Raw genomic sequence first — 12,500 nt, forward strand, 5'->3', positions numbered from 1 at the left:
ATTTTTATTTTATTTTTATTTTTTTTTTTTTTTTTTTTTTTTATTTTTTTTTTTATTTTTTTTATTTTAAAAATTTTTTTTTTTTATATTTAAAATTTAAATTTTTTTTTAAAAAAAAAAAAAAAAAAAAAAAAAAAAAAAAAAAGAACAAAAATGAATGAATTTATAAAATTATTTATGGATATGACAAAAGAAGATAATGAAAAGAAGGCTGCTACATTTTTGGAGTTATATAACTGGAATGTTGAAGTAAAAATATAATGAAAAGAATACAACATGCATATAATGTTTGTATGTATACATTTTAATATATATTTATATATCTTTTATTTTATCTTAGGAAGCAATAAGTGGTTATTTTAAAGCTACAAACAAGAAGAAATCAACAGAAGTAAGTTAAACAAAAATAAAAAATATAAATGAGTGACATATGGATAAATATTTGTAATATATATATATATATAAGTGTGTGTATATTAATAATATATATATATATATTTATATATGTATTTTTTTTTTTGAAGGATGTGAGCACTTCCAATAAAAAGAATGAAAACAGTGAAGTAAATGACCAAAAAAATAATATAACTAATAAACATATTAATGACGACGCAGGAGGAAATGAAAATACTGAAAAGAATAATGAAGATAATGAAGATAATGAAGATAATAAAGATAATGAAGATAATGAAGATAGTGAAGATAATGAAGATAGTGAAGATAATGAAGATAGTGAAGATAATGAAGATAGTGAAGATAATGAAGATAGTGAAGATAATAAAGATAGTGAAGATAATAAAGATAATAAAGATATATCAGATTTTTCAAGTATATCATCAAGTAAAGATAATATTGAAGAAGGGAATACACTGAACGGTTATGAAATAAATGAAGAAGAACATGTAGGTAGAGCAAATTTTTTATATCTTTTAAACCATATAGGAAAAACCATTTTTCCTATTTTTAAAAATTTGTATAATATTATGTCTACATTTTTTAAAATATTAAGTACATATATAATATCATCTACAACAATGGCGACATCGGCACCAACAACTTCATCACCATCTACTTCATCATCATCTACATCGACATCACCTTCATCGTTGGAACCATGTAGTTCTTCAAATGATAATGGATTTACAAGATATTATGAAAACAAATATAGTAAAATACATACAAATTTCTTTAGAGGTTCTTTAAAAGAAGCTATTAATAAGTCCAAGAGAGAAGAAAAATTATTACTCGTTTATTTACATATTGAATATGATGATGTTTCATATTTTTGTGAACATGTATTTAATAATTTAGAAATGAAGAGTTTTGTTGATGAGAATTGTATTTTATATGCACATGATATATCTAAAGGAGATATTAAAGAGTTAAGTAATACATTAAACGTTTTTATGTTACCACAGATTAGTATTATATTAACTTGCTATGTTACAGATATGATGGAATTGTCAATAATTTATGGGAAACCATCCATCAATCATATTATGAATACTATATCTCATTGTATAGAAAAAATGGATATTAAAAGAGAAAAAATGGAAATGTTAAAAAATAAAAATTATAAAGATAGATTAATTAGAGAAGAACAAGATAGAGAATATCAAGAAGCTTTAAGAAAAGATAGATTAAAAGAAGAAGAGAAAAAAAAAAAAGAAAATGAAAAATTAATTAAAATACAAGAAAAAAATAAAATAAAAAATGAAAGAAAAGAAAAAACAAAGAAATTTCCTTTATCTATATCACCAAATGATAAAATTACAAAAATTTGTATTAGACTACCTAATGGTTTAAGAATACAAAATAATTTCGGTCTATCAAATACTTTACAAGATATATATGATTGGGCTGAATGCTCTGAATTTTTACAACCACAGAATAAAAAAGTTACCATTCCTTATAAATTTCAATTAATATGTTCCCTTACAAAGTGGAATATACAAAAAACTAATGAGCAAATCAAAAATTTTGATTTGTATCCTAATGCTATTTTTAATATGAAGTCTTTAGATTCATCTGACGAGGAGTAAATATATAAATATATAAATGTATATATATATATATATATATATATATACTATTCTTTATTATCTCCTTAAGATTATATATCATTATATTTTTTTTATAGTTATTATTATTATTATTATTATTTTTTATTTTATATATATTTTTTTTTATATTATTTTATTTTTTATTTGGATAAATTAAATTTTGTTTTTATATATAATATCAAGAGACAAAAATATAATGACCTTATGTTTTTGTTTTATCAATGTGAGTACATGTATTATGTGTATTTTTTAATACATGTGAATCCATGTATATATCCCCCACCTTTATATATATAGTATGATATATAAATAAATAAATAAATAAATGTTTTTATGTAAGTATTTCTTTTTTTTTTATTTATTTTATTTTATTTTAATTTTAATTTTTTTTTTTTTTTATCATTTACCATTGTGCACTTATATGCACACACCTTATTTTTTTTTTCTTTTTTTTTTTTAATATCCAATAAATATTAACATCCTACTACTTAAGATTAAAAAAATATGAAAGTAGAGGAGTAAAATAATTGGATATACTAATAATGTGCATATCTAATATGTATATAAATATATATATATATATATATATATATATATATATATATATATAGGTATGTATTTATTTATTTTTTTTTTTTTATGTTATATATAAATGTGACATATAAAAGAGGAGATAATAAAAAAAGAGAGATATCTCTCAGTTTTACATCCTCGCCAGATATGTATATATATATAAAATATTTTTTTTATTGAGAAAAAAAAAAACAAAAAAATTAAGACTCACATATAGGCATATATATATATATATATATAATATAAATCAATTTTATAACAATGAGTGTGTAATAGCGAGCACACTCTTTATATGTTTAAGCTATATATATATATATATATATATATATATATATATATATAGACATGTTTATTATAACAATAAATAAATAAAATAATAACATGAACATATAATATATATATTCCATGCTTTCTATATGTTCATTTTCTAATTTAGTGTTCTTTTATATTATATATATATATTTTTATATATATTTATATTTATATATGTGCATTTTTAATCCCTTTTATGTATTTATATTATAGAATTTAAGGCCTTACATATGTAGGCACATATATATATATTATATATAAATAATGTTTTATAGCTCATTCAAAAGTCATCATAAAAAATTGGATAATTTTTTTTCTCTCTCCACACGAATAATAATTAACCATATAAAAAAATAATATACATATATTATATATATATATATTTTATGTCATTAATTTTTGACTAAATATGAACATTTTATACCTACCAAAATAAATAACATTTATTTTATTTTATTTTATTTTTTTTCACATAATATTTTATTTATTCATATTCTAAGTGTACACATAAATCACAAATAACATGAACTTTTTTTAGATAACATAAAATATATATTTTTTATTTATATAATATATACATGTCTAAACTTATACTATAACATTTTTAATGGTTATATAGAAAACAGTTCTTCGATAGTGTGGGGTGGCAAAAAAAAAAAAAAAATTAAATAAATAAATAAATAAATAAAATAAACTAAAACAAATAAACAAAATAATAAAAATAAAATAAAAAAATATATATAGTTATATGTATGGTAATATATTTAGTTTAAAATCACAATAAAATATAATAGATCATTTCATATTTAAAAAAAAAATTTTAAATATTAATATGTATACATATATATATTTGTAAATATTTAAATTTCACTATAATAATATTTATTTTGTTTTCATTTTTTTGTTAGGTTAATTTCATTCGTTTATCAACAATTTAATTATGTATTATTTATCATATAATATATTTTTTCTTCTAGATATATATAATTAAAATATTTATTTTTTTGTACACATAAAAACGCACTTTGTGTTGTAAATTAGGAGAACCAAATACTTTCATTTTTATTAAAAAAAAAAAAAAAAAAAAAAATTGGCCAAAAAGAAAAAAAAAAAAAAAAAGATATAAGTATTTGAATGCACTTTCTTTTTTTTTATACATTGAACTGGTTGGGTAGTGCAATCAAAGTGTAAAAGTAATTATTAAAAAATAAATGAATAAATATATTTATATAATATTATATATATATATATATAAATAATATAAATATATTTATATATATTATATATATATATATATATATAATATATATATTATATATATGTAATTTCATAAAAAAGCTACGTTTAAGTTTTTTTATAATATATAATATATATTTTATATAAATTATTTTTTTATACACATTGATGATTTGTTCTGTTCTATTCTATTCTGATTTTTTTTTTTTTTTTTTTTTTTTTTTTTTAACCTTTTTTTTTTTTTTTTTTTTTTTTTTTTTTTTTTTTTTTTTTTTTTTTTTTTTTTTTTTTTTTTTTTTTTTTTTTTTTTTTTTACTTAATATATATAAATAATTATTTATTCATATGCATATTTTCATATATACATTGTAAAAATAAAAATTCTCGCTATGCAGTTCATTAAAAATTTGCATTTAAATAAAAAGAAGGACAGTGATTCTAGTGAACAAGTTTTAACTAATAAGAAAAATAAAATGAAATATGAAGATTTTAATTTCATTCGTACACTTGGAACGGGTATATAAATATATAAAATAGATTAACTATATTATATACTGAAATTAAGTGAAACATATATATATATATATATATGTGACAATTTTTTTTTTTTTTTTTTTAAACAAATAAAATGTAACATCAATATAAATTATTTTATTATTATTTTATTTTATTTTATTTTATTTTTTTGAATAAAAATGTGCAGGTTCCTTTGGTAGAGTTATTCTAGCTACCTATAAAAACGGAAACTATCCACCAGTAGCCATTAAACGTTTTGAAAAGTGTAAAATTATAAGACAAAAACAAGTCGATCATGTTTTTTCAGAGAGAAAAATATTAAATTATATAAATCATCCATTTTGTGTAAGAAGCAATAAGAAGAAAATAAAATAAAAAATAAGTGTGCATAAATATAAATATATATATATATATATATATATATATATACTTATGTTTTATTATTTTTCGTCTATTATTAACCTCCATGGAAATTCATATATATGTGTGTGACCATCAACTTACATATCCATAAATATTGTCTATTCTTTTAAAACGTTAATTTTATAGGTAAATTTACATGGATCATTCAAAGATGACTCTTATTTATATTTAGTCCTTGAATTCGTAATTGGTGGAGAATTTTTTACATTTTTAAGAAGAAATAAAAGATTTCCTAATGATGTTGGATGTTTTTATGCAGCTCAGATTGTTCTAATTTTTGAATACTTGCAAAGTTTAAATATTGTTTATAGGTATATTTTGTTTTCAAAAAAAAAAAAAAAAAATATATATATATATAAATTAGTAATTAAAATATATACAGTATTAACTTATTCATTTATATTCATTTCCCATATATCCATTCATAATTCCATTTCAACTTTATACCTTTTTCTTTTTGAAGAGATTTGAAGCCTGAAAATTTATTACTTGATAAAGACGGATTTATAAAAATGACTGATTTTGGATTTGCTAAAATTGTCGAAACGAGAACTTATACTTTATGTGGAACTCCAGAATATATCGCTCCTGAAATTTTATTGAATGTCGGACATGGAAAAGCCGTATGTAAAAAAAATGTGGAAAAATTACATGAACATATGGATATTTATATGGAAAAATGTGGATTATTACATGAACGTGTTCATAATTTTTATGAAAAAATGTTGATTATTACATGAACATTTTACATATTTATATAAAAATAGGCATAAATGTAAAAATATATATATATATATATATATATATATATATATATATATATTTATTTATTTATTTATATGTTTATATCAAGAGGTGCATCTAAGAAATATAAAATATTAATTTTTACATTACAGGCTGACTGGTGGACTTTAGGTATTTTTATATACGAAATATTAGTTGGATGTCCCCCTTTTTATGCGAATGAACCCTTATTAATTTATCAGAAAATATTAGAGGGTATAATATATTTCCCTAAATTTTTAGATAACAATTGCAAACATTTGATGAAGAAATTGTTGTCTCATGATTTAACAAAAAGGTATGGTAATTTAAAAAAAGGAGCTCAAAATGTTAAAGAACACCCATGGTTTAGTAATATTGATTGGGTAAATTTGTTGAATAAAAATGTTGAGGTTCCATATAAACCTAAATATAAAAATATCTTTGATTCCTCCAATTTTGAGAGGGTACAAGAAGATTTAACTATAGCTGATAAAATAACAAATGAAAATGATCCATTTTATGATTGGTAGAAAAATAAAGAGAACAAAATTTTATGATATATAAAAATTAAATGTTAATGTAAGAAAAAAAAAAAAAAAAAAAAAAAAAAAAAAAAGAAAATAATAAAAATAATAAAAAGAAAAACAGAGAAAAAACAATCACCCTTCTTTATTTTTTATATTATTTTTTTCTATCTTTTGTACTTGTTTTTTTTTTTTTTTTTTTTTTTTTTTTTTTTTAAATTTAGTTTTAATAAATACTATATAATATATAGTTACATGTTTTAGTTGTTTTTTACATACAATATTTTTATTAAGGTAATACTTAACATATAACATTTTCATTTTTTTATATAATAATTGTCTTTTTTTTTGTTTAATATATATATATATATATATATGTTAAAGGTCCTATATGTGTATATTTTTATATTTTAAAAGCTCTATGAGTTCATTAGGTATTTCATCCATTTTAATAAAATTGTAATTATGTCTGTTTATATGTTTTCTTTTTTCTAAATCATACTTACCAGTACATGATGAAAAATTGTTCACCTTGTTTAAATTACAGATATTGTCCGCATGGTCTACTCTGTTTATATCTTTTATATGCTCCGTGCCTTTTTGTTTTCTTTTTTTGTATGTTTTTCTAATATGATTATTTAAGTCCAATTGTCTGTTTTGATAATAATTGAATAGTTCAAAAGAATCAGAGCATAGAAGTGGTTTGTAAAAAAAATTATTGAACGTGAATGATGATTGTTGTATATCATAGGATTTAATATTAACTTTGATTAACTTATAAAAATCCTTATATGAAGTGTAGTATTTACCAAAAATTTCGAAAGGTGATGGTCCTGAGTAAGAAGTTAAGTGTTGGTGTGCTGGGATTTTTGGAAGGAATTTTTTTTTTTGGTCAAGTGTATCTATTAAGGGGTCTACAAAAAGGGCATGTTCAAAAAAAAAAAAAAAAAAAAAAAAAAAAAAAAATATATATATAAATATATACATATATATATATACATACATACATATATATATATTTTTTTTTTTATGTTCCATATTTATTTTACCATTGTTGTTAAAGTAGAATACTCGTGGATATAATTCTTTATAACGTTCTTGGTTACATATAATTTTTTTCCATAAATATACATCCTTCATTCTTTTATATAACAATAGTTCTACTATATCTAATATTCTCTCTGCATTTTTTTCGAGTGCATTTACTTTATTTTTTTGTTTTTTCATTGTTCGTAAAATATATTTAATATATTCTTGCTTACTATGTTGTTCACAATTACATTGATAATTATTACAATAGTTACAATTAAAATTTGTTGGATGAATGAATTTTTTTATTTTTCCTTTTTTTTTTTTTGCTTGCATAGTTAGAGATATATTATTTGTAGAAGAAGAAAATAGAGACTTATATGATTGTGTATTGTGATTAAATTGAGGAGATATATATGTTTGTTTTTGATATGTTATATAATTTTTATGGTTAAAATAATTAATTTTGTTTATAGTTGTATATTTGTTTGATTCATGATAAATATATTTGTTGATATCTTTTTTCATAAATTTTTTCATATTTTTTTGTTTAAATCTTTGTTTCTTTTTTGTTTCTTTGTTTTCTATTTTGAATGCTTTGCTTTTTATGGATTTACAATATTTGAAGGTTGGATATTGTGTAATATATTTCGTTGTATATTTGTAGGAGCTTAGGCTATTATTACTTTTAATTCTATAAAAAATATAAGAATTATCTTTTTTTAAAGAATATGATTTATTTGTTTTTGTTGAATAAGAGAGATACATATCATCTTCTTTGGAAGTATAATTTGTTTTTTTATCCTTTGATAAGACATCATTTTTATTGGTGTTAATTATAGTATCATATATGTATATTTTTTGTTTCTTTTTCTTTTTTTTTTTACTTTTTTTGTTATGATAATGATTTTTTTCAGGATTATTATATGACAAATTATTTTTATCATATGTATGAAAATAATAAGAAGAATTACTGCTACTCAATATAGTACTATAAATATTATTAATTTTTGTAAGAGACTTGAAGAACAGTTGATTTTCTTCTTTTAAGTCTTCATAATTATCCTTGGATATTTTTTTTTTATTATTTCTGAATGTGTGCTTGTTCATATTTAGGATATCAACGGGTTAAATAAATATAAACATATAAATAAAAATATATGTATATATGTATATACTTACACATTTGACATTAATCTTACGTGTGTTTATTTTTTTTTTTATATATGTATATATATTTATCATAATATTTTTATATATTTAAATTTAAGAGAAGGGTAAATAATTATACACCATGTTTTAAATACAAATATGGGTTTATAAATTTTAATTTTTTTTATTTTTTTATAAAATACAAAACTGGTGTGTCGTTAATTTGGGTTTCTTCTCACAAGAAAGTATGCATCACACACACAAAAAAAAAAAAAAAAATATATATATATATATATATATATATATATATATATATATATATATATATATATATACATATATATATACATATACATATATATATATATTCCATATGTTGTGTTATGTGCCCCATGATATTTTCATCGGATGATGTGGAGTTAATTTAAAATTTTGTAATCCTGTCATGGAAATTTCTGCATGTTGTTGTGTTGTAAAATCAACAAAGGCAAGATTTTTTGCAGGTATATATCTGACTTCATAAAATCCTGGATATTGATTAAAAAGAATTTCTAAAGCATTTTTATTAATTTCATCTGGTAGATTTTGAACTAATAAAGTATAGAATTCATTTGATTTATATTGTATATTATGTTTTGATTTATTAAAATTTAATAGAGGATTATATGTACCTTCTAGTTTTTGAATTATTCTTGATTTTGTTTTGGCATAATTAATATTTATATTTTTGTTGAGAAATAATTTCCCTTTGAGATTTTTATATGCTAAGGTAGAAGAAGCTATATTATTAAAAACAATAAAAGCTTGACCTCTACCTTTATGGTTTTTTTTTATATTAATATCTATAATATTTCCATAAGGACAAAAAAATTCATATAATAAAAATTTTAGGTCATTGACGTTAATCTTATCTTCCAAATTATTTACGTAGAGCGTTTGGTTCGGCGGAATATCACCACCATCCATTATGTAATATGTTAAAAAAAAAAAAAAAAATATATATATATATATATATATATATATATAAAATATACCAAGAGTATAAAAAAATTAATAGAAATAAATATATAAATATATTATATATATATATATTATATATATATATTATTTATATATATATTTTTTTTTATCTCAAAAATAAATTAACAACTGCCAAAATAATACAAGCTAAAGAAACATATACAGATAAACGATCTCCAATAATTGCAAATTTTCCTAAGGTACCTAAAAACCCGTTTTTTTTATTATCAAAAATATTAGGGAATTTGGGTTTTAAATATGTACATGTACAAATACATAATATTATGACTGTTATCATAGACTCTAAATTGAATAAAGCTGACATTATCTCATCAACTTTGTAATAAAATTGTCACAAAATAATTAAAATATAAATGAATATTAATATATTACATATATATATATATATATATATATTATGTCACATTATTTTTCCATTTTATAATTCGTAAATATATTCTTTTTATCGCATATTTTTAATAAACTTACCAAAAAAAAAAAAAAAAATAAATAAATAAATACATACATATATATATATATATATATATATATATATATATATATTATATATATATTATTTACTTTTTACAAAATAAAATGTTCAAATAGAATTGATAATATTTCTTATTTTTAAACATGAAAGAAAAATATAAAAATGAATAAAAAAAATAAAATCAATATTATATATATATATAATATATTATATTTATTGTTATGGTAAAAATTTGAAGGTATCATAAATATATATTTATATATATAATATTATATTTTTTAGATATAAGCAATAGATTATTTTTATATGGTAATATATATATATATATATATAATATTAATTATTATATGTGGATATATTTTTTATCTCTTAATTTTCTATTCACAAAATAAATATATATATATAATATATATTATATATATATATATATGATATAATCTTTTCACATTTATTTTTTCTTTTATTTTTATTATTTTTTAATTTAAAATTTTTAATTAAATTATATGTGGATATATTTTTTTTCTCTTAATTTTCTATTCACAAAATAAATATATATATAAAATATATATTATATATTATATATATATATGATATAATCTTTTCACATTTATTTTTTCTTTTATTTTTATTATTTTTTAATTTAAAATTTTTAATTAAATTAAAAAGTTAATACAGAAAAAAAGCCACATAATTATATATACATATATTATATGTATAATATTTAGAGATAAAAAAAAAAAAAAAAAAATATAACACAAGTCACAAAATATATGATGCTTAAAATATGTGGACACGGTATACAAATATAAATATCCATCACATTGAATTAAAAAAAAAAAAAATTACAAATAATAAAAATAAACAATAAATATAAAAATTATATTTGTTAGTTAATATTATGTAAAAAATTGTCAAATTATTTGAAAAAATATATTAAAAAATTGTGCCCCAAATGAATGAAATGCATCATAGATATATACATAGATATATACAAAGATATATACATAGATATATACAAAGATATATACATAGATATATACAAAGATATATACATAGATATATACATAGATATATACATAGATATATACAAAGATATATACATAGATATATACAAAGATATATACATAGATATATACATAGATATATACATAGATATATACATAGATATATACATCCACATATACATAGATATATACATCCACATATACATATATATTTATATCAATGATAACCTTTCATTGTTGAGTTTACTCCATTGATTGTAAGAATTTCTTTGAGCTCACAATTTCTGTTGTAAAAATTAAGTAATTATAATTGTTGTTTTTTTTATTTAATGCTCTTATGGATGCTATTTCTGCATATGATATACCTCCTATATAAAAGAGAAGAACATTTTTTTTTTTGTTATTTAGATTAATTTGATTATTATTATTTTTATTTTGTATGGGTATGGGTTCATATCCTATAGGATTTTGTATGATATCTAAAGTTGGTCCATTGAGTAGATTAAATATTTCTGGAAAGACTTGTAAATTATTTTTTAATGCTCCGATATATTCTATTAAACGAACAGATAATGGTGCATATCCATTACATACATAGGATATATCATTTTCATCATTTGATAACAATTGAAAATTATTTTTTAATTGACACCATAAGAATTTTTGTTTATTATTAAATTTTAATATATTACATGTATATAGTTTATTTAATCTAGTTAATTCTTTTATTCCATATTGTTCTATAATATCTTTTTTTAATTCATTAATATAATTTTGATTAATACCATTAGTAAGAATTGAAAATAAACATAATAATCTATATACTTCATAAATATCTTCATTACTATAAATTAATAGTTGTATATTTTTAACAATAGATAATATAATATTTTTATTTGTATTAGTTTCTAGTTGTATAATTTCATCTTCTAACTTTAATTTATTAAAATTATATTCTTTTTTTATATTATTTAAAATAAAAGATGCTATATTAACATGTGTTGATAAAGAGTTATGTTCATAATGCTTTTCTTTAAATATCCTCATATATTGATTAATTTCTTCAATATCTTTTAATGTATCTTTTTCTTTATATGTTTTTTGTATATCACTAGCTTTTTTATGTAAAAAGCTTCCTATTTCATTTTGACTAAGATCTTTTATATCATTATATAATACATCTACTGAACTTTTTAATTTTACTCGTACCTTCATCATTTTGTTTATACCATTAGCATCACCATATGAGTTATCAAATTTATTATTATTCATCATATTATTATTCATCATATTATTATTCACCATCATATTATTATTATTATTATATTGTCTTTTTTCTTTATTTTCCTCATTAAATATAATATATCTAGGTATTTCTATTTGTAAATTC

General features: G+C 18.5%; 6 protein-coding genes across 6 annotated transcripts in view; 2 read left to right on the top strand and 4 right to left on the bottom strand.

Annotated features, from left to right (window-relative positions):
* Positions 1 to 153: 153 nt before the first annotated feature.
* On the top strand, positions 154 to 2,042 carry PGSY75_0934700 (putative UBX domain; the record flags this gene model as incomplete). The annotated part of the gene is made up of 3 exons (XM_018785750.1): positions 154 to 249; positions 341 to 391; positions 525 to 2,042. 3 exons carry the CDS (start codon positions 154 to 156, stop codon positions 2,040 to 2,042), a joined length of 1,665 nt encoding a protein of 554 aa, XP_018642091.1.
* A 2,531-nt stretch (positions 2,043 to 4,573) lies between these two features.
* On the top strand, positions 4,574 to 6,418 carry PGSY75_0934800 (cAMP-dependent protein kinase catalytic subunit; the record flags this gene model as incomplete). The annotated part of the gene is made up of 5 exons (XM_018785751.1): positions 4,574 to 4,700; positions 4,888 to 5,045; positions 5,250 to 5,434; positions 5,587 to 5,746; positions 6,020 to 6,418. 5 exons carry the CDS (start codon positions 4,574 to 4,576, stop codon positions 6,416 to 6,418), a joined length of 1,029 nt encoding a protein of 342 aa, XP_018642092.1.
* Positions 6,419 to 6,799: 381 nt separating this feature from the next.
* Positions 6,800 to 8,551, bottom strand: PGSY75_0934900 (hypothetical protein; the record flags this gene model as incomplete). The annotated part of the gene is made up of 2 exons (XM_018785752.1): positions 6,800 to 7,326; positions 7,462 to 8,551. 2 exons carry the CDS (start codon positions 8,549 to 8,551, stop codon positions 6,800 to 6,802), a joined length of 1,617 nt encoding a protein of 538 aa, XP_018642093.1.
* A 423-nt stretch (positions 8,552 to 8,974) lies between these two features.
* Positions 8,975 to 9,559, bottom strand: PGSY75_0935000 (putative U2 small nuclear ribonucleoprotein B''; the record flags this gene model as incomplete). The annotated part of the gene is made up of 1 exon (XM_018785753.1): positions 8,975 to 9,559. One exon carries the CDS (start codon positions 9,557 to 9,559, stop codon positions 8,975 to 8,977), a length of 585 nt encoding a protein of 194 aa, XP_018642094.1.
* Positions 9,560 to 9,719: 160 nt separating this feature from the next.
* On the bottom strand, positions 9,720 to 9,938 carry PGSY75_0935100 (conserved protein, unknown function; the record flags this gene model as incomplete). The annotated part of the gene is made up of 1 exon (XM_018785754.1): positions 9,720 to 9,938. The coding sequence occupies one exon, from the start codon at positions 9,936 to 9,938 to the stop codon at positions 9,720 to 9,722; it is 219 nt and encodes a 72-aa protein (XP_018642095.1).
* Positions 9,939 to 11,353: 1,415 nt separating this feature from the next.
* PGSY75_0935200 (putative vacuolar protein sorting-associated protein 33) overlaps positions 11,354 to 12,500 on the bottom strand; it is a gene marked incomplete at both ends in the record, with an annotated part of 3,411 nt that continues 2,264 nt past the window's right edge. Inside the window, one exon of the mRNA XM_018785755.1 lies at positions 11,354 to 12,500. This exon is cut by the window's right edge and continues 2,264 nt beyond it. Coding sequence (XP_018642096.1) covers positions 11,354 to 12,500 — 1,147 coding nt within the window.

The sequence above is a fragment of the Plasmodium gaboni genome, chromosome 9 (assembly GCF_001602025.1).
Source record: "Plasmodium gaboni strain SY75 chromosome 9, whole genome shotgun sequence".
In the NCBI taxonomy this organism is placed as follows: domain Eukaryota; phylum Apicomplexa; class Aconoidasida; order Haemosporida; family Plasmodiidae; genus Plasmodium; species Plasmodium gaboni.